The sequence below is a fragment of the Pongo pygmaeus genome, chromosome 9, assembly GCF_028885625.2.
Source record: "Pongo pygmaeus isolate AG05252 chromosome 9, NHGRI_mPonPyg2-v2.0_pri, whole genome shotgun sequence".
NCBI lineage: Eukaryota > Metazoa > Chordata > Mammalia > Primates > Hominidae > Pongo > Pongo pygmaeus.
This window is the reverse complement of record NC_072382.2, coordinates 59,688,370-59,715,507: the sequence shown is the minus strand read 5'-3', so window position 1 is coordinate 59,715,507 and position 27,138 is coordinate 59,688,370. Positions and strand designations below refer to the sequence as shown.

Sequence of the window (27,138 nt, the reverse complement as noted above, 5' to 3'; positions counted from 1 at the left end):
CCCACACAATAATAATGGGAGACTTTAACACCCCACTGTCAACATTAGACAGATCAACGAGACAGAAAGTCAACAAGGGTATCCAGGAATTGAACTCAGCTCTGCACCAAACAGACTTAATAGACATCGACAGCACTCTCCACCCCACATCAACAAAATATACATTTTTTTCAGCTCCACACCACACCTATTCCAAAATTGACCACATACTTGGAAGTAAAGCTCTCCTCAGCAAATGTAAAAGAATAGAAATTATAACAAACTGTCTCTCAGACCACAATGCAATCAAACTAGAACTCAGGATTAAGAAACTCACTCAAAACCGCTCAGCTACATGGAAACTGAACAACCTGCTCCTGAATGACTACTGGGTACATGATGAAATGAAGGCAGAAATAAAGATGTTCTTTGAAACCAACGAGAACCAAGACACAACATACCAGAATCTCTGGGATGCATTCAAAGCAGTGTGTAGAGGGAAATTTATAGTACTAAATGCCCACAAGAGAAAGCAGGAAAGATCCAAAATTGACACCCTAACATCACAATTAAAACAACTAGAAAAGCAAGAGCAAACACATTCAAAAGCTAGCAGAAGGCAAGAAATAACTAAAATCAGAGCAGAACTGAAGGAAATAGAGACACAAAAAACCCTTCAAAAAATTAATGAATCCAGGAGCTGGTTTTTTGAAAGGATCAACAAAATTGATAGACCGCTAGCAAGACTAATAAAGAAAAAGAGAGAGAAGAATCAAATAGATGCAATAAAAAATGATAAAGGGGATATCACCACCAATCCCACAGAAATACAAACTACCATCAGAGAATACTACAAACACCTCTACGCAAATAAACTAGAAAATCTAGAAGAAATGGATAAATTCCTCGACACATACACTCTCCCAAGACTAAACCAGGAAGAAGTTGAATCTCTGAATAGACCAATAACAGGAGCTGAAATTGTGGCAATAATCAATAGCTTACCAACCAAAAAGAGTCCAGGACCAGATGGATTCACAGCTGAATTCTACCAGAGGTACAAGGAGGAACGGGTACCATTCCTTCTGAAACGATTCCAATCAATAGAAAAAGAGGGAATCCTCCGTAACTCATTTTATGAGGCCAGCATCATCCTGTTACCAAAGCCAGGAAGAGACACAACCAAAAAAGAGAATTTTAGACCAATATCCTTGATGAACATTGATGCAAAAATCCTCAGTAAAATACTGGCAAACAGAATCCAGCAGCACATCAAAAAGCTTATCCACCATGATCAAGTGGGCTTCATCCCTGGGATGCAAGGCTGGTTCAATATACACAAATCAATAAATGTAATCCAGCATATAAACAGAACCAAAGACAAAAACCACATGATTATCTCAATAGATGCAGAAATGGCCTTTGACAAAATTCAACAACGCTTCATGCTAAAAACTCTCAATAAATTAGGTATTGATGGGACGTATCTCAAATAATAAGAGCTATCTATGACAAACCCACAGCCAATATCATACTGAATGGGTAAAAACTGGAAGCATTCCCTTTGAAAACTGGCACAAGACAGGGATGCCCTCTCTCACCACTCCTATTCAACATAGTGTTGGAAGTTCTGGCCAGGGTAATTAGGCAGGAGAGGGAAATAAAGGGTGATCAATTAGGAAAAGAGGAAGTCAAATTGTCCCTGTTTGCAGATGACATGATTGTATGTCTAGAAAACCCCATTGTCTCAGCCCAAAATCTCCTTAAGCTGATAAGCAACTTCAGCAAAGTCTCAGGATACAAAATCAATGTACAAAAATCACAAGCATTCTTATACACCAATAACAGACAGAGAGCCAAATCATGAGTGAACTCCCATTCACAATTGCTTCAAAGAGAATAAAATACTTAGGAATCCAACTTACAAGAGACATGATCACTCTTCTAAGAATTAATGCACAGTTAGAATTATAAATGAATGCTGCCAATATATAAACTTATTTTTAATTTTAATTTTAATTTGTAAAAGTTGACTCAAAATGAAATCATTTTTCCCATTGTTTACTATGCAATTTTGATCCCCACCCACTTAATATATTAAAATACAAAAGAAATCATCCTTGTATCACATGACTTTGGCAAAGATACAGTCCTACTTTTTACCTCTTATATTATTATACTATTTGCTTCCTTGTCTTGCCTCATTCTAATGGTTGGACTTTAAATACAATGTCAAGTAGGATGAATGAGCATGGACACTATCTTGTTTCCCATCTTGGGAAGAAAGCATTCACTATTTCACCATCAAATATGATGTTAGTTGTAGGTTTTTCCTAGCCATCCTTTTCAGATTAAAATAGTTTTATTATATTCCTAGATTTCTGGGAGTTTTTAATTATTAATGGGTGTGGTGAACTGTTTTTTCTGCATCTATTGAAATGATCATATGATTTCTCATTTACTCTGTTAATACAGCGACATTTTCCAAATGTTAAACCAATCTTGTATTTCTGGACTAAACCCTACTTCGTCGTGATATTTCATCCTTTTCCTACATTGCTGGATTTGCTGTTGTTTTGTTAAAGATTTTTGCATCTATGACCATGAAGGATATTGGTCTATAATTTTCCTTTCTTATAATTTTTTCAGGTTTGGGGTTAGGGTTATGCTGGCCTCATAAAATGAGGTAGAAATTGTTCTGTTTTTTGAAAGAGTTTATGTAAGAGTGATGTTATTTCTTAAATGTTTGATAGAATCCACAAGTGAAATCATTTGGGCCTGGAGTTTTCTTTATAGAAATTTTTATTTTCTTAATGAACAAATTCAGTTTCTTATCTTGTGTCAGTTTTAGTAAGTTTTTTTCTAAGAAATTTGTTTGTTTCATCTAAGTTCTATAACTTTTTGGCATACAGATATTCATAATATTTTATTATTGTCTGTTTAATACCTGTAAGATTTATAGTGATAATTCCTCTTTCATTCCTGATATTGGTAAGCTGTGTTTCTTTTTTTCTTGGTCTTTACAAAAGAAAAACAATTTTTGCCTGTATATTTTTCTTGTTTCCAGTAATTTGACTTTGAGGTGCCTAGATGTACTTTTCTTTGCATTTATCTTGCTTGGAGTTTGCTGAACTTCTTACGACTGTACATTTATATCTTTCACCAAATTTGGGAAATTGGTGGCATTATTTCTTCAATTTTTTTCCCTGCCCCAACATCATTCCCTTTTATTTTCTGAGACTCATGTATGTTAGACCTTTTAATATTGTCATATATCCCTAATGCTATATTCATCTTCTTTTCTTTTCCAATTTTTTCTCTGTTGTTTTGGGGTTTTTTGTTTTTGTTTTTAAGAGACAGGGTCTCACTCTGACAACCAGACAAGAGTGCAGTAGCACCATCTTAGTTCACTGCAGACTTGAACTCCTGGACTCAAGTGATCATCCCACCTCAGCCTCTCAAGTAGCTAGGACTATAGGTTCGTGTCACCACTCTCAGCTAGTTTTATTATTTTGTAGAGACAGGGTCTTGCTACATTGCTCAGGTTGGTCTCAAACTTACTAGTCTCAAGCAGTCCTCCTGCCTAGGCCTCCCAAAGGGGAGGTGACATTGTAGGCTTGAGCCACCATGCCTGGCCTCTCTGTTCTTTAAATTGTATAATTATATTGATCTATCTTCAGTTTCACTGTCATCTCTATTCTGCTGATTGTCCTCTCAAGTGATTTTCTTATTTCAGATATCATTTTTTTAAGTTCCCTTTGGCTCTTTTTAATAATTTATCTGTCTCTACTGAGATGTCTTATTTTTTTTTCAAATTTTCCTGGTTCTTCATATGTTGAGCAACTTTGGATTATATCTTAGACATTGTGACCACTATGCTGTGGAGACTCTAGATTCATTTATAGTATTCTAAATAGTATTGCTGTTTAAGAAGCTTACAGCCGGGAGCAGTGGCTCACGCCTGTAATCCCAGCACTTTGGGAGGCCAAGGTGGGCGGATCACGAAGTCGGGAGATCGAGACCATCCCGGCTAACACGGTGAAACCCCGTCTCTACTAAAAATACCAAAAAAATTAGCCAGGCATGGTTGCGGGTGCCTGTAGTCCCAGCTATTTGGGAGGCTGAGGCAGGAGAATGGCATGAACCCAGGAGGCGGAGCTTGCAGTGAGCTGAGATGGCGCCACTGCACTCTAGCCTGGGAGACAGAGCAAGACTCCGTCTCAAAAAAAAAAAAAAAAAGAAGAAGAAGCTTACTTGCTGAGACTCGAACTGCATATTTTGTCTTACCTGCAGTAAGCAGTAGCTCAAACATCTATTTAGCACTTTTAACCTTACTTGAGCTACTTGAGATCAATCCTGTTCATGGATGGTTTGGGGATCAGTCAGAGATTTGTAATATAGAAGTTGGGGTTCCCTTTCTGTGGCTTTTTCCTTCCCAAGATTACCTTCTCACCTCTTAGCAGTCGTGATTGCCCAAAGTCTGTTGCCTTGATTCTCCAGGTCAGAAAAAAATGCTGTTTTTTTCTGCAGCCTGCCCTCATACTAGAAAGCTTGAAAACGACAAACTTACCCAGTTTCTTTCCCTTCATTCTTCCAAAGCTCATTCTCCTCTCAAGATTTAGTCTGTTTCAAGTTGCTCTTCAGTGCCTTCAGATACTTGTGTTTTGTCCAGAGTTCACAGTTGTTACCCTTACTAAATGTTCAGTGGATTAAGTGGCCTTTCTCACTACCAACTACTCTCTGATAATAAAGATTTCTTGTATTGCCTTAAAGACATATTAAATGATACCATGCTTTTTCACTCCTTCATGCCTTTCCACATTCTATTCCTCTGCCTCCACTGTCCTTTCCTTTCATCTGTTCAATGAAATGTTAATAAGCCTTTAATGTTTGATCTCAACTGTCACCTACTCCATGAAAACCTTCCCTGACTGGAAACAACAGATGCTTTTACACTGTTGGTGGGAGTGTAAATTAGTTCAACCATTGTGGAAGACAATGTGGCAATGCCTCAAGGATCTAGAACCAGAAATACCATTTGACACAGCAATCCCGTTACTGGGCATATACCCAAAGGATTATAAATCATTCTACAATAAAGACACATGCACATGTATGTTTATTGTGGCACTATTCACAATAGCAAAGACTTGGAACCAACCCAAACATCCATCAGTGATAGACTGGATTAAGAAAATGTGGCAGATATACACCATGGAATACTATGCAGCCATAAAAAAGGATGAATTCATGTCCTTTGTAGGGACACGGATGAAGCTGGAAACCATCATTCTCAGCAAACTATCACAAGATCAGAAAACTAAATACCACATGTTCTCACTCATAAGTGAGAGTTGAACAATAAGAACACATGGACATGGGGAGGGGAATATCACACACTGGGGAACATCACACACTGGCTAGAGAAGGGATAACATTATGAGAAATACCTAATGTAGGTGACAGGTTGATGGTTGCAGCAAACCACCATGGCACATGTATACCTATGTAACAGAATAGTATGTTTTGCACATGTAACCCAGAACTTAAAGTATATTAATAAAAAAAAGAAACCTTCCCTAACTACTCATCTAGTTGTTCCCATCCCTGATTTACCCAAGCTCTTGTCACATTATTCATTTATTAGTTTATGTGTCTGTCTTGCTGAGAAATTTGTAAGATTCTTGCAAGAATCAGATGTCTTTTCATTTTATCCTCTTTGTCCCTGGCATATAGTAGGTACAAATTGATGTTTAGTCAGTGAATGAATTAATTCATTATTAGTAAACATGTTCCTCCTCAGCCAGTCATTAAAGAACAATGGGTGAAAGAGGCACTAAGTCAGTCAACACCTTCAACAGCCTTCAGTTTGGGAATTAAACATTCAGTAAGCAATACAAATAACATATAAGTGAAGATGAAAATGAGTATGTGAAAGATCATATTTCCTTATTCTTTCAATCCTACCCTCATGCAAATGATTTCAGAGAAGATGAAAGGAAGGGAGAGGACTAATTATTAAAGGTCCACTGAGTGCTAGGTGCCTTTATCTTTCTATTTAATTTTCATAACTCTACCAAGTAGAAATTTTCTGTACTGATTTTATATATTTTAAAAGATGTCAGGTTTTGCCATCCTCAATATTTAAATACCTAAAATTTCAGTTGAGAATATTTAAATTGGAAATAACTCAGATGTCTAGCAATACAACAATGGTACATATATAGTACAAAATATTATGTAGAAGGAAATGAGATAAAGCTATATAAGATGACATAGAGCTCCAAGCCATAATTTTAAGTGAAAAAAAGCATGTAAAGTATAAAGCAATATGTGTAAAAGGGGACACTGTTACCCTGACACGAAATAAAGCTGCATATTTCTATATAATGGTATATATTTGTATGTGATTATACAAGAAGTCTGAAAGGATATAAAGAAAATTGAAAATAATAGTTACACTTGGGAAAAGAAATAGTCTTTAGGGTGAGAAAGCACATTAAGAAAAATTTTGCTCATCTTTTTTTCAATAATTATTAATTCAACAAATGCTTAATGATAGTCCACTATGTGCCAGGCACTGTTCTACAATAAGAATGTATTTGTGTGTTACTTGTCTAAATTTAAAATATACTTAATGTTTTAAATGAAAGTATTACCTCAGTAAGAGAAACTAAAATAACAGAAAATCTCTAAAGTGCTTAAACATGTGATCTATTATCTTTTTAATGTGCCAGAAGATCGGAAGCTTTTTAAGATAAGTAAATTAATTTATTACTACTTTTAAAACCTGTTCTTCCAAATGCAGATTAAAATTCTTATTTTCCAGATCTGGACCCTGTGGAGAAACAAAATGATTTCTCTTGTTTCCCTTTATAATACAGTTCCACTCACACCAATTCTTATGAGGTTTGGGGATACATGGTGAAGTCTAAAGTTCTTACTTGGGGTAATTCCAGATATCAATTGGCTGTCCACAGATAAAAACACACCTTTTTTTATTATTCATATGCTTGAGCAACCCAGAAAGTACATCTGGCCTTCATGAACTTCATTATTGGCTTCACATAATAGAGGAATATATGTTTGTCCCTTAAGTTGACTCACTTCCCTGTCTTAGCCAGGTGACTCACAGAGGACATCTTCTCATAAACTTCAATATTGAAATAATTTGGAATAACTCAACATTTTAACCTGTCAAGTCCTTAATTCTTTCTAATGACAAGACCTTCATCATCACAACAAAAAGCACATTCCATTTTTAGTCAATCATAACTGCTACAAAATTATTTTTTCTGCTTGCCCGTGACTCTGGTTCCCTGAGACTTTCAACTACTAACTTGAGTCTAGCGCTCCACAGTTTCACTCTTTTCCCTATGACAGCACTCTAGCCATCTCAGGATACCTACTGAATTCTAAGATTTCTGTTTTTCAGAATAAACATGCTTCATTCTTTTAACCTAAGGGAAGCTTTTGCCAATGAGCCCAGGAAAGTGTAAGAAACTGAATTTCCCTGCAACTAGGCTATTTGTTCAGTTGGAAAAAAAACAACAAGATTTGGCTTTTACCTTAATGAAGCAACAGCCTCCTTGGGTAATCATTAAAAATACTTCCTGGCATTTGTTTTCAAAAAAATATCCCTCTACCTACCTGCACATGTATATATAAGTGACATACACATTGCTCTTCACTTTCTCTTTTAAAATATCTTTTAAATGGGCACCAACCCATCTTCAGCTCATGTGACTTGGCTGTCTACCCAAGAGGCTACTATCTTCTGCTTTATCACATGGCTTCATTTGAGCCACAGCTCATTTACTAAAAATTATGCTATTTCATTCTTTTAAGCCCACACCCGTGTCGTCTTATTTTTGGAACCCTAAGATATCAGGCAAGGAATTAACCACTAAACTTCATCCAATAAACCTTAACCTGTAATTAGGCTTAGTAATGTGTCTCTGCTAATTACATGCCTTTAACCATCTCAGTTCCATATGCTGGAAATTGTTAACTACTTTGCATCTTTAGAAAATTAGAAAAAATAAAACTTTCAAATCTAGATAACTTATGAAGGACATCCACCTAATTCATCCTGGTCCTTAGAAGAACCTAACTTACAATCTTAATCTTATTGGGAGTGCAGGGGTGAGGTGAATATTCATCTTATCTAGAAAGTTACACCTATGCATTTAAAAAGGAAAAACAAGGTTTCAGTCCTGGCTTTTTTCTGATTTCTGTTCCAGTTTTCCTAGCTGTGAAACAAAGATAATAATAGCTCTATTTTAACCATCTCACAGGGTTACTATAAGGCCTCAAAGGAATCTACTGACTTTTCATCTTTCCAAATATTGTGAGATTGAAACTTTTAATTGTATTTTTACTATGCATATCATTGAAGAAGATGGAAAAAGGCACCATTATAATTCCATAGTCATTTACTGCTCTAAAATAAAATGCAGATAAGTAAAAAAATGTATAAGATAATACACGAAAAAGTTCACTTGAAAGTATAACATGTAATAAAAACATAAGGTGCAATGTTATTAATAATGGCACCTTCTATGACCTCAAGTGAGACACTCTATAAATCCCCTCCTTTTAACACCAAAACATTTTAATTAAATCCTCTTTTTTATCTCCTTTTCCCTCATCACCAACAAAAAAAGTTCCAGCATAATCTTTTAGCCTTGGACTTAATTACAAATGCCAGCAAAGATTTACATAGAATACAATATAAGTATATTCTGACATTTCATAAAACCCAGCCATCCTCTCAGACTGACTTCATTTTCTTTTTCATGTTTTTATAACCTTTTCTATATTCTCCTGAAGGAAAACAAAAGTGTCTACCAATATTTTAGCAACTGGCAACACTATGAATATTTTAGTTATTGTTATCTACCTTAAAACCCTTCCATGTGGTCTCATGGCTTTTCTTTGCAAAAATACTAGGTATTTTTTTCTCAACTGTGTCCTAAATTTTTCCAGATTTTTAAAGCCCATTATAGCATTTCCACAATAAGATTATAGCCACTGGGGCTGCTCCATGAGTTTATAATTTGAAAGTTCAGTTCCTGTGTCCAGGAATACAGATTCCCCAAAGCGAGGACACAAAGTGACAGACTACACTGAAAAACAAGAAACAACAATGAAGAAAAGCTGTTAAATGTTTAATAGCTAGATATTAAGAAACAAAAACATTTCTACCACCACCCTCACCCCAATCTTAGCTAGCATCAAGTTGCATAATTTTCTCTAAACGGTATATCCAAACCAACCAACAGACTCTATTTTTATGTACTTTGCTTTCTCTCAATCTCCCTTTTTTCACTCTTTCTCATTCACTACATTCCTCTTCCTGATAACAACAACAAATATTTACTGACTGCTTATAATGTGCAAGACCGTGTGTGCTACATGCTAAGTAAAACATCCAAGAACAAAATGGGCCAGTCCGGAGTGAAGGACAGACACTAAACAAAAACCACACAGATACATAATTTCAAATTGCAATATCTGCTATAAAATAAAGGATGAGAAACAAGATCTTTGCAGGGAGACAAGGTTTGCATTGGAAGGAGCAAGGAGGGTTTCTCTGAAGAAATGACATTTAAACAGGGACCTGAAGAATGAATAGGAATCATTCTGATGAAGAGTGGAAAGAGGTGCATTCCAGGCGAGAACACAGCATTATGTGAATATCTTGGTGTAGAAAAGAATTTAGAGGGTCCAAGAAACTGACACTAGACCAGTACAGTAGGTGGATCAGAAAGAACGATTTGGGAGAAAGACAAGAGCTGAGGCTGGCAATACAGGGGTCAGATTTTGTGGGGCCAGGGTCTTTTATGTTAAGAATATTTTTGTTTGTTTAATTAAAGTATAATAGGAAGCCAAGAAAAAGTATTTCTTGGATCCCAAAGAATGGTAGGTGGGGTTTTCCCTACCATACAAGGAATATGGAATTTAAGCATATTTTTTTTAAGAAGCATGGGAATGAAAGACACAAAATGCATGAGTCATTATCACTAGCATGAAGACAGGGGGATAGAAAACTAGAAAAGGCTTCAACTGTATTGGTAATGTTTTATTTCTTATAAACACAGATATTTATACCATTCTTTAGACATTTTTATATGACTGAAATTTTCATAATAAAAATTGTTTAAAGAATTAATGAATGCTAAGAATTCACTGATTCATTTCCCTTCCCTCTTCTTCCTCAGGCTCATATCAAATCTTTCAATTTTGAGAAATTCAAGCACATAGAATTTAGAGATCTCCCCTCTTATATATTTTGTTTCCTGAGCCTTTATTCTCTAGACTTTTAGCATCAGATGTTAGGGGTTCTTTAATTAGCTTATCTTTTGTTTTAGCACACACTATAATCTTTACAGCTTTCCAACAAGTACAGAGTTAATATGAGGATTAAATGAGATTAAAAACAAAGCATTTAGCTCACAGAGCTCAATAAATGTTAACTATTTTTATTATTTCACTTACAATAATCTACTATTCCCAGTCTTAAATATAGGCCAGAACATTAGAACTAACAAAAGCTGAGTATATAGGACTAAATAGTGCTCTGGCATTTTGAATGCATGTATACTGTGTATTTTCACAAATACACACACACAAACACATGCACACATATAATGTAGATTTCCAACACTGAATTTTTAGTTTTTGAAAAAGATTTTTTCTGTGCTTATTTAAGCATTAAATGACAAAATGCTAATTTGAATTGTTTTTATTCCCACTCAAGATGTACACTGAAAGAAAATGTGCATTTGTTTGTGTGGAATTGCAATGTAAAGCAAGTTTAATATGTTTCCTAACTTCTCCTAAGTACAACAATAGTACATTGAAATGACTTATGATTACACAGAGTTTCAATAATATTCAATAATGTATGGTCCACATTATGCTTAAAAGGTTCATTTTTGTAATATGAAGTAATTTATGCAAAATCTCAATCTTATAGAATTGAATACTGACATCAAAATTTCTTCTATAACAGGAGGAGCAGTCTTTAGTGGAAGAACATTATTAAAATCATATCTTTTCACTTAATTTTCTTTGTACAAATAGCACAGAGCCTCTCATTTCTCTTTCCTTGCAATTCACAAATACCATAAAAGCTGTCTTTAGAAAAGTCCTTATTAAACATCATGATGAAATAAGTACTGGGACCCCAAAAATATCAGAACCTATAACAGTTTTTGTTAACTAGACATCTGGAAAATACCTCACTGAATCTTTACGTGAATATTTTACTTTAAATTATATTTTAATACCTAAGAACCCAGAACTTCCTCTTGTGAAAAAAACAAGAGAGTTTGTCACTGAAGATTCTTCAGTTTATATTCCTTGAGGTTTGGACTTAGATCGTTTTAGTAATCATTTCTCCATGCCCATTTCCTTGTTCTTAATCACAAATCTAATCATGTATTTTTATAAATATTCAAAATTAAATATATTTATCTACTTATGTAAATACTTTTTAGTTACTGTCTACCAACAGCATGTATAGGGATCTCATTAACAAACAGATTTAGAACTTTTTAGATTTGTTCCAGCAGCTTGTAAATTCATCTTAGACTTAATTGTTTAAATATATCAACATTCTAATCATTTTAAAAAGTGGACATAAAAGATTAATTCCAAGTTTTGTTTTACTTACCAAGCTCTGCCATTCCACCCCGCTGCCTGAACAATATTATCAGCTCTTTGGATACTCATTCTTGCTAAGTAAAAGCATATTTCTTCTCTAGCTGGATTAATAATCAACTTTCTAGATAGTTCATTTGTAATTCTCTTCTGGTTAACCCTTAGCATTACAGCAGTCTGCCCAACTCATGCTAATCAATTTATGAAGGTAGAAGGAACAGGGGAAATTTAATCAGGCAGATATCAAAAGGAAAGTAAAAATGAGGTACAGTTTAAATTAGGCCCAAAAGAATAATCAGCCTTACACTAAAAGGTATAAATCTTTGTTAGATATTACAAAAGCATTCAGGTGATAAACACAAGATACAAGATACATGAAGAGAAAAACCTAATAGGCTTACAGCACACCAGTCCAGTGCATACCAGCCCATGTTTATTGCTTTTTTATATGCAGATAAACAAAACTCAGCTCTGAGCACAAGACATACATTTTTCTCTTAGTAAAAAGGTCTGACTTTCAAATTCCAAATGTCTCCTCTCTCAACAGTTGTAGTGACATGGTCCCTTATCCTACAATAAATGTCATCCCAGGCTTCATGGCAATTTTCTGCAAATGCAATCTATAAACACTTGCATCAGAATAATCTGGGATGCTTGCAAAAAATATAGACACCTGGGCCCCACTTGACAAGTCCTAACCACCCATGTGATTCTTACATACCTTAAAAGTTAGAGAGCCACTGCTCTAGGATCACCTTAAACTTACCTAAGAAGGACTCCAACACAATCCCTTAGAATTCAGAATAAAATTATATACCTTATTGCTAGTTTGACCTTGACCTTTTGTCTTCATTCCAATAACTAAGATTCCACCTTGTTTTTCTGTAGCTGAGTGCAGTAGTCCATCTAAAACCATAACCATTCCCTGGCCTTTTAGCTGGTTATACATTTCATATTTCTGGATGTGAATAAGCAAGTCCTATTCATCGTAGCGGGTGTGGGGCAGAGTAGTAAGGGTCTACTAAGATAGGAACAGTCTTGGGAGAAAGTTAATATAGCAGACACAATGTATTAGCTAAACGGTTGGACAACTGACACCAATAACTATACTCCATTATAGAAAAAAAACTAGAATCTGTTCTTTAACTCCACTTGTTGTCTATGGGTCTTATTGAGGCCTAGCTGCCTATGTCTCTAAGTACCACTTACCCTAGATTTTTTTTTCCTTTCTCTGCTTTATGAAACTCTTTAATATCCTGTTTTATGTATTTCTTCTATAAGGTCAAAAGGCAGACATGGCAGCCAGTGGTTTCACAAATTGCTACAAAAGGCCATGTTCATAGCCAGAATTAAGGAAAAGATAAAGGCTATGGAAAAAAACCCCATAAAAACCTAAAGGAAAACCCTTGAGAACTGGAATGACTAGTAGACCAAGTAAAATAAGATTTTTTAAAAATTGAAATTCTAATCATTTATTTTTTATTTTCATAGAATCTTTTAAGAAAGGTCAACAAAAAGATGATGATTCAAAAGATGATTATGAGAGAAGGTTAAAGTGACTAAAAGAAAGAAAAGACATTACTGAACTAGTAGAACTCAGAAAACAGATTTTTCTTGGCCACTCTACCACTTCCTAGATTTACGATCTAGACTAAGTCTCTTAACTTTTCTGTGCTTCAGTTCCTCATCTGTAAAATGAATATAATAAACCAGGTCTGTGTGTCTCATAGGGTTATTTTTATAATTAAACAGGATCGTGTTTATTAAAAAGCTTTGAAACTATAAATACCATATAAACATAAGGGATTACTGTAGCTATATAAATTGCTACTGTATAAAAGATTATAATTAACATCCACAGATAACTTAAAGCAGTAATATTTTTATTGTTTTATATTATTTTTATTTTATTTTATTTTAAGAAACTGGGTCTCACTCTATTGACCAAGTTGGAGTGCAGTGGCACTATCATAGCTCATTGCAACCTTGAACGCCTAAACTCAAGTGATCCTCTCACCTCAGCCTCCTGAGTACTGTATTATTTTTAAAGGAAAATATAAGCCATATACAGTGAAAAAGTAAATAGAAGTTTGTAGAATGTCTTTCCTAAGGAAATTTTAAGAATATGACCAATATTAGTTGGGGGAAGACTAAGGCAAAATCATCCCAAAGTATAGATAAATAATCAGATTAACCTGAGTTTGCCCAGTTCATACTTAAGCCTTAAGGTTCTTAACAGAAGGACTTCCAGATGAGGAAGGGGATAAGGAGTGATACTGGTGACATTTCTCATCCAAAACCATCTACCTAAAGACAGAGTTCAGACTGACTTGAAGAAGTAAAAGCTTGGGGTATTTGTTACATGACATTTGACTTTATCCAACATTGCCCTAAGATTCAATCAAGTGCCATGATTTGATTTAACTAGCTAACATGTACATGTTCAGAGGGAGAAAATGGAAGTTTTAGCCAGTGCAAAAATTGGTTGATGAGAGTTGCCCACATGAAGAAAAAAGGATTCTTAACTTAAAAAAAAGACAGTTTCAGTTCCATTGAAACTGAAGAATATCAAATTTTTAAAAAGTTCAATTTTTTAAAGTTTCAATAAACCATTCAATAAATATTGTTGAACATGTATAATGGTCTAGGCATTGTTCAAGACACTGGCGAGTATGAGCAACAAAAACAGTCAAAAATTACCTGCCATTATAGACCTTATATTCCACTTGGAAAGAAAGCCAATACATTTAAAAGATATACAAATTATATAGTATGTTCAATATTGAAAAAGTTTCTGGAAACAAATAGAACAGCATTAGAGAGAACAGGAATGTTTGGCAGGTTGCAATTTTAAATAGGATGCTCTAGGTAGATCTCACTAAGAAGACATTTAAGCAAAAAGTTGAAGGAGGTGATGAAGTTTGGTGAGATCATTATACTACAATCACGGGAGTTATTTTTCATCCATGTTAACATTTTTACCACTTTAATAATAAACAAGATATTCTTATAAATGTACTTTTGTACTATAATAGCGAAAAGCTATAAGTCACTAATGTAATGGTAAAACAAATTGTGGTACCTCCATATGATGGTATATGATGTAGTGATTAAAAATGTTCTCCAAGACTATTAACATAAAAAAATCAATAAAGTGAATTTTTAGATACAAAAATGTATATATGATATGATCCAATCTTGCAGAAAATTTTTTTCATTTGCTCAACAACTATTTTTTGAGTACCTTCTATGAGCCAGGCACTATTCTGGGCCCCAGAGAGAGAGCAGTAAACAAGCTAGACATGTTCTTTCTTCTCATACATACGTAGATAAAAGGCTTATATGAAATATACCAAAATATTACTAGGAAGTAAATTTCATTACGAAATAATAAGGTAAAATTATAAGTTATTTTATTTCCTCCTTTATGATTAAATATAGTCCCAAATTTCTAAATACTTTCTGAATGGTGCCAAAAACAAACCATGGCCTTTATATTGATCTAAACATTATAGTCCATATTTGTTTTGTGATATCTGTGTTTGCATAAAGCACAAATTTGCAGTCTTACAATATTCTGCCAAACGTGTATTGCATTTTTCAATTATATACCAATTTTTATGTCTCATAACACCTAATGAAATTGAATAACATTGGATCCCTTTCTACAAATACAAAAACTAGGAAAAATAACAGTTAACTAACTTACTACACTAGAAATAGTATTTAAATTGTAAATTATAACAATGCATATGAAAGTATCTCACACAGTGACTGGACCAAGAAAGGTTTGCAGATTCTGGATCCTATGCTAGTACCTTCCCAGTTCTGCTGGAGTTTGTTGTTGTTGCTGCTGTTGTTTGTTGTTTGTTTTTGACAGGGAAAAAAAATCTCCATTTATTTAAAATGGAGCGTTAATAGTTACCAAAAAAAATCTTATGTGAATCCCAGACCCTACCACGACTACCAGGTGTTAGCTTTATTCCATCTCCCCTCAACCACTAAAATGACCAGTAAACAAGTTAGACATGTTTTTTTATAATGCTTTTCCAGTCTTCTTTTGATTTCAGTATTTATATTTAAACCATGTAGCAAATGGCAGCTGTCTACCTCTAATTAGTCAAGTTGTCTTGGGCAAGTCATTTCAACTTTCCAGTCTCACTTTTTAAATTTTTCAAACATAAGATTTGGACTAGGAGACCTCAAAAGTCATTAAGCTCTAAAGTTTCATTATATTACTTTAAGTCTATGAGGTATCTATAATAAATCAAAGGAACACAGCTTCTCAAAAGAATAAAGGATACAGCAATAGGATGGTTGGCTAGAACAAGAAACAAAGACCAAGGATTAAAAGAGAATTTGAAAATCTCCCCAACCCCCTGGACCAAGTCCAGCTTCAATCACATAAAGGTTGTTTTGGGACTACAGAGAAGAATAAATATGAAGGTTTCTCAAATCATCAAGAGATGATGTTTTTGCTTAGAAAAGAAAAAGTACACTTGTTCCTATACACTCTCTAGTTCTTAAAACATACATACACACATCACCACCACCAACAACCCTAAATGTTTTAATATTGATATGGAAGGAAAATACAAGTCATTCATTTTGCCGAAATAAAGTATTTTAAACCCAGAAAGGGTGATTTGGTTTTGAGGGAAAACAAAAAAAAACAAAAAACACTGTATTCACTCTTTTTCTATTGCCTCCTCTGTATACAAACCCCAGCAGCTCTTAAATTTGTGGCATTTTCTTACGTACATAGAGAAAAATTTGTGTCGCTATTGCAGCAACATCTAAACAGTTTCCTGTAAACTTTCAGTGATTGAAGTCATAAAATTTATGATAAAATCCCGTAGAGTGGTGAAACAAATTTCTTTCATATTTATCATTCATTTTATTCAGTGTGCATTTGAAGGAAAACCTTTTAAGAACACCAATAACGTGAGAAAGCTAAAACAACTAAATTTATTGTTAAGTATCACATCATTGGTCCTTCTGGGAGTTCAGGAAGAAAGCTTAAATCACATTTCCTAACACATTGGAGAGCTTCCCAGAGATGTGATGGCCCACAGAAGCAAACCACCCAAAGCACACTGGAATCTCAGAGATGGTGACAAAGAAATATCGCTTTGTTTAATGAAAGCAGACTGGAGTTACCCTTTCATTTTATTTTAACAAAATACAAACTCTGTCTTACCCCATTTTTCTTCTTTCCTTCCTCCACCCACTCCTGTTTCACCTGACTAAACTGTAGGTATTTGTTCCATCACCTGACTTAGGGGCTGGCTAGAAATATTAGAAAAAAAACAATCTACTATTGTTACATGAGACAACAACCTTTCATGTCCTTGAAGCTCACCATGACCTTTCATCTTTCCTATCCCCAATGGTCTCTCCTAACAACTAAAACTACACTCAGTTGGGCTGAATTCCAGATTGTCATAAAAAGAACCCTGTCCTTTCAAAACAAAACCAATTTTTACACCAAGGTGGGGGAGAAACACAAGTCCATTGTTCCCTCACAGATGGAAGTTGGAGTTACTAAGGCAACTGCTCTAATCCTCCTTTTTACCACCTTTTTCACATCACTGGCCTATCAAGTATGCTACCTTTTAACTCATAAGCTCAAAAGCTGGTAGTCTAACTGGCTGCCCTAATTAGCTACGATTTTCACACTACAGACAACATGATGAGCTAATCGAAATTTGCAAAATAATGACGTACCTCCAGCAAATATTCCTCCTCCTGAGGCCCAGTCTTAGAATAACAATAATGAGACCATTATTAGAGAAGGGCATTAAAATGCTGCACTGCTGCTAAACAGAGAACTTAATTGTTCTGGTCTTGTCCATTGAATCAACAACCTATTGTTGTGGACTTGAAAAATAAAGGACTGGAGAATGGGTGCCATGATGATTGGTCTGTGCGGCCATACCGGCACTCTGTAGAATTGTTTTCTTTTGAAACTCTTGATGGACTAGTAGTTTTGTTTAAAAGTAACATAAAAGGCGATTGTCTGGATAAAAAGTCCTATTTATTGAAATCCTTAGAAGCAGTTGCATGGATTTTTTCGTGACCCCTGAGATAAAAACATAGTGACCATAATAACACCATTTGTAGAGAGCCCTGTTACCACTGCCTACAGTAACATAAGATAAGAGACAGTCTTTTCTAACTACAGTAGGAAGGAAGGAAGTACTTCTGAGCAGAAAACAAGAATGATAAAAGGTCAAGACTGGATAAAGCTCATTAATCACTGAAAGGGAGACTTTAAAAAATAATGCTAATTTAAGAATTCTGTACAATTGCTAAAGATTCAAGCACATGTAAAAAGGCACACAGCTTGTTTTTTTTCTTTTCCCACTTTTGAACTTCTTTGGTTAAAAAAAAAAGAATTAAAATAAAATTATTATTAAATAACTAAAGCAAGATGTCTCAGGATAACCTGGAGAACAAGAAACCCAAAGGTTTCTAGATAATTATTCTTATGGTCATCCCCAGTCTATATTGAGAATAACAAAATACTGAAGTTAAAGGTTAACTAGTGTAGGATTCTTAGCTGTAGAAAAGCACTGTTTACACACTGTAAAAGTGTCTTCCATATGGGGCCACAGTACATGTTTTCTGTAAAGTCAAACCAAGATTTTAGTGTTGAATTGTGGAAAAGGGACGTACTTTTGCTGTTAGTGGGTATTTGGGGTGAGGGTCTGTTTGTTTTTTACCAAGTGAAATCTGCATTATATAAAAATGTATTAAATTGTAAACAAGACCTCTTGCTTCATTCAAACTGTGCTTTGCTTCATTTATCTTCATCTTGTTAGGCTAAATTAATTAACAATCTCACTGTTGCACACTTTCTCTTTTCATTACATCAAATAATGGCCGGTATATTAAGAAAGCCCTCACCACGGGAATTCTGCAACACTACTGCTAAGAAGAGTTTCTGTGTATCAATGTAAGAATATTCATTTCATAAGCATTTATTAAATATACTTTTATTGTTAACAACCAATTAAGCACCTAAATTCTTAACATGTTATCAATAGAAAGCCATTTTTTAAAAAAGCAAAACTAAACTAAAAGTTGCAAGATACTTTAAAAAGGAAAAATAAATCACATTGTATGCCCACAACCAGGTTTCACCATCAACTTTACCTAAAATAAGAAGAAACCCATGAAAATTTGACAGGTATGTTTTCACGGATACAAGACAATATTGCATAAAAGGTTTAAAAGACACACCCCAAGCCGTTCTGCTCCTTGCTGTGGAATGTTTAACGTGATAAATGGGATGATTAGAATTTCACTGGTAAATCCCATTATTTTAAATCTGTAAGAATGAAATTTTTAAACTCTTTTGTAAGTTTTCTTTTCAACCTGAAACTCTGTGGCATCTAGAATTATGCAAATGGACAAAACACTAAAGCTCTTTTTAATCTTTTCCTTGATCAACCAGTGCTTCTTTCTCCAATCACAGCTTTGTGCGTGATATCTTTCTGCTAGCATTTCTTATTTAATTAAAACAGACACTGACAGAAGGACATGGATTAGTACTGTAATGATGCATTTACTTAGATTAATCGGAGGCTCCTTTTAGAGTAATGGCTTAAACAAAGAACAAAAGGAAATTGTTATGAAACAGCCTTTTATCCCAGGCAAAGGTCGCATTATGAGGTTTTTAATTTTGTCAGCTTCTGTTATACTCTGCCTTGCTAGTGGAACATGAGAAGTGCTTTTACCCCCAATAAAGCCAGTTATTATAAAAACAGCCATTAAAGCTGCAAATTAAAATGTCTGATTTTTAAAACAGGTTACTTAGCTTTCAGAATATCCTAATTAGCATGTTGTACATTGTTGTGAGGAAAAGAAGGCTAAATGCTAATGACCTACCGCCAGGTGACCACACTGCTGTGCACAATAATAAGGACCTTTCCAAGTAATATGATGAATTAACCAAGTACAGGTCCCCCATCTAACACCCCTTCTCCGAATACAGCTTCAGATGAATGGAGGGCCGTGACTGTTTGGATGTGTTCAGTAAGGCCCTACTTCTGTCCAGAACACTCTCAGCCAGCTACTTTTTATATAATCACTAAAAGGCAGAATTCTTTCTATTACAAAAGAAAGTAAATGAAATAGCAATACTGTATACAGTCTGAAGTTAGAAAAGGCAACAGTCATTTGACTGCAAAGCACAATGAATTAAAGAACCATGCCCCAACAAAACCAACTCTTTGCCTCTTTTCATCCAACCTTCCCCATCATATCCCTCTCCCCTCTGCCTCTTTAATAAGTTGAGCTTGCAGAGTATAAATGGAGTTAAGGTTTGAAAGCTCAGTCTTTGTTCATAGCACTGATTTTTACACCATGTTGTCTTTAACCAGCTCAAAGGTAAGTCGAGTTTCCTTTTTCTAAATGTTGTTTTTGCCTTCTGTTTACTGACTCCACCCACTGCTACTTCTCCTTAGTCAAAATTGCTCTCGACAAAGGATATATTGTCCTTTGCATTTCCTACTGTATGAACTTACCTCAATTACTTGCCTACTTGTAGGTATTTTCTGCTTTATCTTTCTTTATGGACTAAATGGTTCTGTGCCCTGTAAGGCTACTGCTATACTTTAGGTTAATATATGGACCTAATGGAAAATATCTCTAGAATTCCCCATAGAGGAAACATAATCCACTTTAAGTCTCACACAAATACTCCTGAGTAGCTTGCTCTAGAAATTTCTTGAAACCAACAGGAAATATTCTCATTGGAACAAGAAATCACTGAGGATCATCAGTGCCATCTGTCTTGTGGACTCATTTGAAAAGGAGGATTATTTGAGGTTGTATCAATTATATACAGCCACAAAAATGCTACAGGTTTAACCACCCCAAAACTTAGTGGCTTAAAACAATAAGCATGTATTTAGCTTATGCATCTGTAGGTCAGCTGGACATTTCTCTGGTTTTAGTTGAGTTCACTAACATATCTTGTGGTTGGCCTTGGCTGGGACAACTGGTATAATTCAACTCTGCTCCATATGTCTTATCCTCCAACAGGCTAGTCCAGGATTGTTCTTCTATAGTGACAGAAAAGAGCAAGAGTGTGAACAGAAATGTACAAGTACTTTTACAAGCCTCTACCTGTGTCACATAAGCTAACATCCCATTGGCCAACGTAAGCTAAATGACTGATCTCAGAGTCCAGTCGTGAGGAAAAATGCCCTATCAATATTGGAAGGGCACTGAAAAGTTTTATGGCAAAGGTCATAAATAGAAGGAAGGATGAAGAAGAACTGGGGTCTTTAAAGTATTCACTCTTAGCAAAGAGGTCAAGGTCATTTGATGACTCCCAAAGCTCATCAGCAGAAGCTTCTGTTTTGTTCCATTTTAACTAATGCTGTCTATATAGCCACTCAAAATTGATGTCATTTTATTTTAATAAGTGAGAAAAATTCTTAAAAAGATAATTAACAACCCCATCACAGCTTATCTCCATTGACTTCCAATTTAAAAATTACAGCTATTAAGCTAATCCTAAAATGCGACCTATACAAGTTCACATTTTTGTGTACTGAATTATTGTGACTCTGTTATACCTTAATAAGTTTTCAAAACTACAAACTTTTTTGTCTCAGATGCTTCCCTTCCACTGACAGAAGTAGCTAAGTTTGAGGAGCTATCTAATGGATACTAGACCCAGAATTTTGTTCATTAGTATATCTTAGAAAGTACAGACAGTTTTATTCCACAGAATACCAGAAAACAGTATTTCACACCCCTTTACAACAGCAGATATAGCCACAATAGCAGTGTTTAAAAATAAAAATTCTTTTGAAGTCCAATCCCTATCACTTACATCTCTATGCTTCCTCCAAGAGCTTTGTCTGTGAAAAAGTAATGCAAAGAAAATTGGTCTGAGGACACTACATGAGAAGGTGCCCCAGAATAAGATGATTAAGAAGCTAATTTTAAGCTTTGCAAATATTCTGTTTCTACGAAAGATCAATGAGGAAAGTATCCATGACGATTGCCCCAGTTTCCCAAAGTTAATCTAACAGAGTCCCTACATGTAGCTTTAGGGATATATCTCAAGCCAGTTACCAGTCTTTCCACTCACAGACACACATCCAGCAGGAATAGGAGTGATTACTGGGCAGAATTCCTAACCCCTGTGGCAAGGGAAATACTATCCCATTGCACCACTCAACAATTATCCCTCTGAGCAATTAAAATAACCAGTGAAGTGGGTCTCCAAAAGAAGCCTTCACTCATTCCTTCATTTGAGCCAGCCCTGACAATGAGGTTGCCAAAGCTGGCACTAACACCCGAGGAACAAGAAATAAAGGCCAGCAAAGCTCAATCTTGCATCCAAAGATATCAAAAAGGAAACTAAATGACATGGAGAAGACATTCTTAAGAATTACCTAATTAATACAGAAAGGAAAAAAATAAATAACATAATAAAATCATTTTTATTCCCTTTTCATTTTTTCCACATTCCTTTACAACTTATTTTAATAATAATTTTGTTTTAAAGTAAATCCCTGAGTGATGGTTTGCCTTTTATAAATAAGAATAACAGGCAAGAATGCAATTTATCCTATTTTTCTAGTGTTTTGATCAACCAACTCCTCTCACCTGGTCTTTAGCAAGTATCAATTATTACAGCAGTCATCCAAGGTCATGGAAAAGAGCAAAGCTAATAGGTCCATAGAAAAATCAAGGCTTGTGCCCTCGTTAACACTGCGTTCTAAACAAACAATAAGTCCATGTTCAGAGAGCTGTACTAATTCTTCTCAAAGGAAGCAGCTTAGTTTCAACTCAAAATTTCTTTTAAAAGTCTCTTTGCTTTGACAGAGAGGCAAAGAGAAACAAAAGTGCTTGCATATCAGAAAAGGAAAGGACCATAAAGAACAAAGACGGAAAAGGAAAGCTCAAACTCCTTAAGAACATTGTCTCTACGTATCCATTCACCTGATTCTATCATTTCACACATATATATTTTACATGCATACACATATCTCATCTGGTACATAGTATGTGCTTAAAAGCTGTGTTGATTAAAATTATCATACAATTAGAAGAACAGATAAGGACAGAAAAAAGTAAGCATACTCTCTTAAAAGAAATTACATCACCAGTCACATCAGATATTTAGAAAGCCCCAAGTTTAGAGTTTCTAACATTTGTTTTAAACTATTTTTTACAGGATGAAATGAGATGAAACATGGGTCAAATTACATGTGAAGCCACACCTACCTCCACAGATTTTTTTTTTTTTTTTTCCAGAGTGATAGGGTCTCACTATGTTGCACAGGCTGGCCTTGAACTCCAGTGCTCAAGGAGTCTTCCTGCCTCAGGCTCCCTAGCAGTTGAGACTACAGGCACACACCACCTCCCAGCCTGATGTTTTATAGAGATAAAAATATGACTAAAACTAACCCCAAGGAAAGACTTACAAGAAGAATGATGTCATAAATGGCTCAATGCAACCAATGGGGTAATTGTGGGACCTGAAGGAGAAGTTCTACCCTTTTGCCTTTATAAAGGACATGTGGTACATAAACAGACTAAGGTATTTAAACCTCAGATCACCTTTAACTTTGGTGCAAGAGGCTTTTTCTCTGTTCATTTAACACCTTCTCTGATAATCAATATCTTCCCTAACCAATGCCATCAACCTGCTATCTTCTGAATTCCAATGGATTAAACCATAGGCCTGCCAAAAAGTATGAAAGATAATCACCAAAATAATTGCATTGCTATGACAGAGCCTTATGGCGACAACCTCCATTCTTTACCAACATTTTCTCTACCCGTAACTTTCCTCTTGCAGTCCCCTAACCAACCCCCCCACAAAAAAAAAAAAAAAAAAACAGGCAGAGGATTGGGGGGAAACAGCTATGTTGGGTTTATGTTTCAAAATTCTTTAAAGATAAAAATATTTTTCCTCCCAGTTAAGAGCTTTAACATAAATTGATTGCAAATGCCTCTAGGAGAGATAATATCATGAGTTCCTTCCACACTAAGATATATATGACTCTGAATGCATTTTATAAGGCTAGAATATCTATCCTTGATTCCAAAATAAAATAGACACACTAGAAGAACAGAAAATCACTGACTAATTATGAACACAGTTACAAATATCCTTTAAATTTTAACTAATTCTATAGTGTAAATGAAAATCCACTGAGAACAAATAAGTTTTGTCATGGTTATCCTAAATGGTTCAGAAAATCTACCAATAATACCATATTCACAGATTAAAGAAGAATAACTCTATAAGCATCCCAACAGATGCAATGGATAGAAGATAAAACCTACCAAAAACTGTATAGTTATTGGTAAAATTTAGGACGCATTGCCATCACAGACAGAAACAATGTCTTCCCTCAGTTTAAAAAAAAAAAGAGGTTCAGGCTAATTTTAAATAGAATAGCTCAAGGCCAAGAGGAAGACTATCTAAAATAAGGCCCAAATATATAGAAAACCAAAAACCACATGTTCTCCCTTATATGTGGAATCTAAAACAACTGAACTCAATAGAAGCGGAGAGCAGTAGGTGGTTACCAGAGGTTGGGTGGGGATGGGGAGGAATAGGGAGATGTTGGTTAAAGGGTACAAAGTTGCAATTAGGCAGGAGGAACATGGTAAGTATTTAAGGTGATGGGTATGTTAGTTTGATTCTACCATTCCACATGTATACATTTCACATGCATACATATATCATATCACAGTGTATCCCATAAATATATATAATTATAATTTACCCAAAAACTAAATAAATAAATTTTAAAAGTTTTTAAATCTTAAATGAGTTTTTAAAAATAAAATAATAAAATAAAGTAATGCCCAAATAGCAGTTCTGACCCAAAAGACATAAGACACACCAGGGCTTCCCTAAGTGTTTGCGTAGGTCATGACAAGCTCTTTGTGGTGGGAAATATTTATTATTTAACATTAAGTAAGAAACAAAGAACACACAATGACATCTATGATCTAATTGCAGTTACATTAAATTCATTTTTAAAAGATATGAGCAAGGGGCCAGGCACGATGGCTCACGCCTGTAACACCAGCACTTTGGGAGACCGAGGCAGGAAGATTGCTTGAGCCCAGGAGTTCGAGACCAGCCTGGGCAATGAAGTGAAACCTCATCTCTACAAAAAACAAACAAAATTAGCCAGGCATGGTGGCGTGTGCCTGCAATCCCAGCTACTTGAGGGAGCTGAGATTGGAGGATCACTTGGGCCTGGGAGGTCGAGACTACAATGAGTCATGATCATGCCACTGCACTCTAGCCTGGGCAACAGAGCGAGAACCTGTCTCAAAAAAAAAAAAAAAAAAAAAAAAAAGATATGAACAAGGACTGGAAATAAGCAGGTAAAAATGAAAACAGATGACATACTGTGGAAGTGTATTAGAGGTTTTATCTTTTTTCTTATTGTTTTACATAACTTTTAACCAAAAATAATAATAAGGGTGCATGTGACTACTATGTGATACTATCCTATGAACAATTTAGGGTAGGGGAGATAGTGAGTGACTGAAAAAAAAAAAAAGAAAAAGAAAAATCACCACATAGAAGGGTTAAAGGAACAGGAAAGGGGTAGTGTCAGAGAAGGCTCCTCCTAGGAGGAATTTTATCCATTTTAAATTGTATTTGGTCTTGGTTGCAAATTTGGCGTCATTGAGGAAAGGGGAAATTCTACATAATGACTGATAGTAAAACTGTAAAATCTACTACCTCTGAGAAACTCCACCTGTATAACTAAGTGTGCATGCTATTCCAAATGTGCTGTTGTCTGCGAGGACTTTCAAAGGTTAATTGACTTTTTCAGTTTTGGCTGATTTTAAAATGTTCTAATGAGGCCCTTACTCTCACAAACTAGTTAGCACCCCAATCTTTTCCTAATGAAAGTATCAACACCCAAGGGACTTAAATCTGAGGCTCTTATAACTGAGAGACATATCTATAAGGGCTAGGGAAAAAACTGCCAACTTAAGACCTTGGCACTTAAGGTTTGCCAGGTAAAAAAGACCAAATTTTATTGAGAATACACATCTTTTAATTTCATGGATTAAAAAAACAGGATATTATTTTAATGTTGGGATTTTTAAGTACATTTACTACAAAATGGTCCAGCCTGTGCCTAAGAGAGATGATTAAACTATCAACCTAGTCTTTACATGCATATTTCAATATAAAAACACAAACAAAATGCAGATCTCCTAAAATAGCAAGAAATATAAATTAAAAACATTACTCCTTTAACAGTGACTTACCAAAGTCAAGCAGAATTTGCATAGCTATATTTGGAGAATAAATTTTCTTTCAAATCCAGATTATGTTTTCTAGGTGAACGCAAAATTTGTACTACAATATTCATTTTTGTTTTGTTTTCCAAACTAGTGAGAGCTCTAATTTGAAGCAAATCTATTAACAATTATACATTAATGAAAAGGATTAACATATGAAAATGTCACAAGCAGAGAATATTTCTTCAGACATAAGCAGATAAAGTACTCTCTCCAATTCGTGTTGAACTCGTGTATCTAATAAAAATATTAAATTGCTATAAATAAGTGAATATCAAAAATATAAGCAAATTTCAACTTCTTTCATTTAGGAAAAAGGAAAACTACATACAGAAAGCTAGATATAGAAATTCTATTAATTTGTTCTATTTTCAAAATAATATAAAGTCTGGATTTTATCTATTTATATCATCTCATTTGCATTTTATTCTTTGACAATGCTAATAACATTATTTCAGCTAAAACTATACGTGTTTAAACAGTAACACATTTCATCATAAAACCCACACTCCTTTATGCTCATGAAAAGTAAACTAGAATAAATTGCAAATATTAGGTGAGACAATGGACATTAAAATATTTCTCCAAATCAGATATATCCATATACGCATCCACCATAACAGTTCTGCAGTTATGCAACTTTAGCTGTATGCATTACAACACTTAGTTGTGTAAGTGATAAAAAACCAACTCAAAGTAGCTTTTTTTAATCAAAAAATAATTTGTCGGTTGGGCACTATGGCATGCACCTGCAGTCCCAGCTACTCAGGAAGCTAAGGCAGGAGGGTCACTTAAGCCTGGATGACTTGAGATCAGCCTGGGCAATACTATGAGACCCCCATCTCTAACAAATAAATAAGTAAACCAACAGGCAAACAAAAAATAATTTATTGGTTCACTTAATTGAAAAGTCCTGCCTTCTAACACACCTGGACTCAGTATTTAAATGGTATAATTAGGAAATTGGTTTTTCTCCTCTCTCTCAAGCAGGCTCTCCCCTTTCAGTGGCAAAGATGACTATCAGAAGCTCAAGGTTAGAAACCTCAATAGAAAGACAGTGTTTCCTTCCCAGTAATTCCAGGAAATATCCCAGGATTGAGTCTCACTGGCCTGGCTTGGATAGCATGTTTATTTCTGAACCAATCACTGTTGCCAGGAGTATGAAATGCCCACTCC

At 34.9% G+C, this 27,138-nt stretch overlaps 1 protein-coding gene across 17 annotated transcripts in view; it reads right to left on the bottom strand.

Annotated features, from left to right (window-relative positions):
* The window catches only part of SOX6 (SRY-box transcription factor 6), a 664,535-nt gene that overhangs the window by 434,267 nt on the left and 203,130 nt on the right, over positions 1 to 27,138 (bottom strand). For 2 of the 17 annotated variants that reach the window (XM_054438796.2, XM_054438803.2), the window contains exon 1: positions 17,374 to 17,464. The exons of 5 other annotated variants lie outside the window; for them this stretch is intronic. In XM_054438796.2, coding sequence (XP_054294771.1) covers positions 17,374 to 17,447 — 74 coding nt within the window. In that variant the 5' untranslated portion in view covers positions 17,448 to 17,464. Of the gene's footprint in view, positions 1 to 984; positions 1,081 to 12,855; positions 15,874 to 16,846; positions 17,063 to 17,373; positions 17,465 to 22,899; positions 25,564 to 27,138 lie in introns of those variants that run through there. 10 more of the 17 variants (XM_054438797.2, XM_054438791.2, XM_054438806.2 and 7 more) reach the window with 10 other exon arrangements.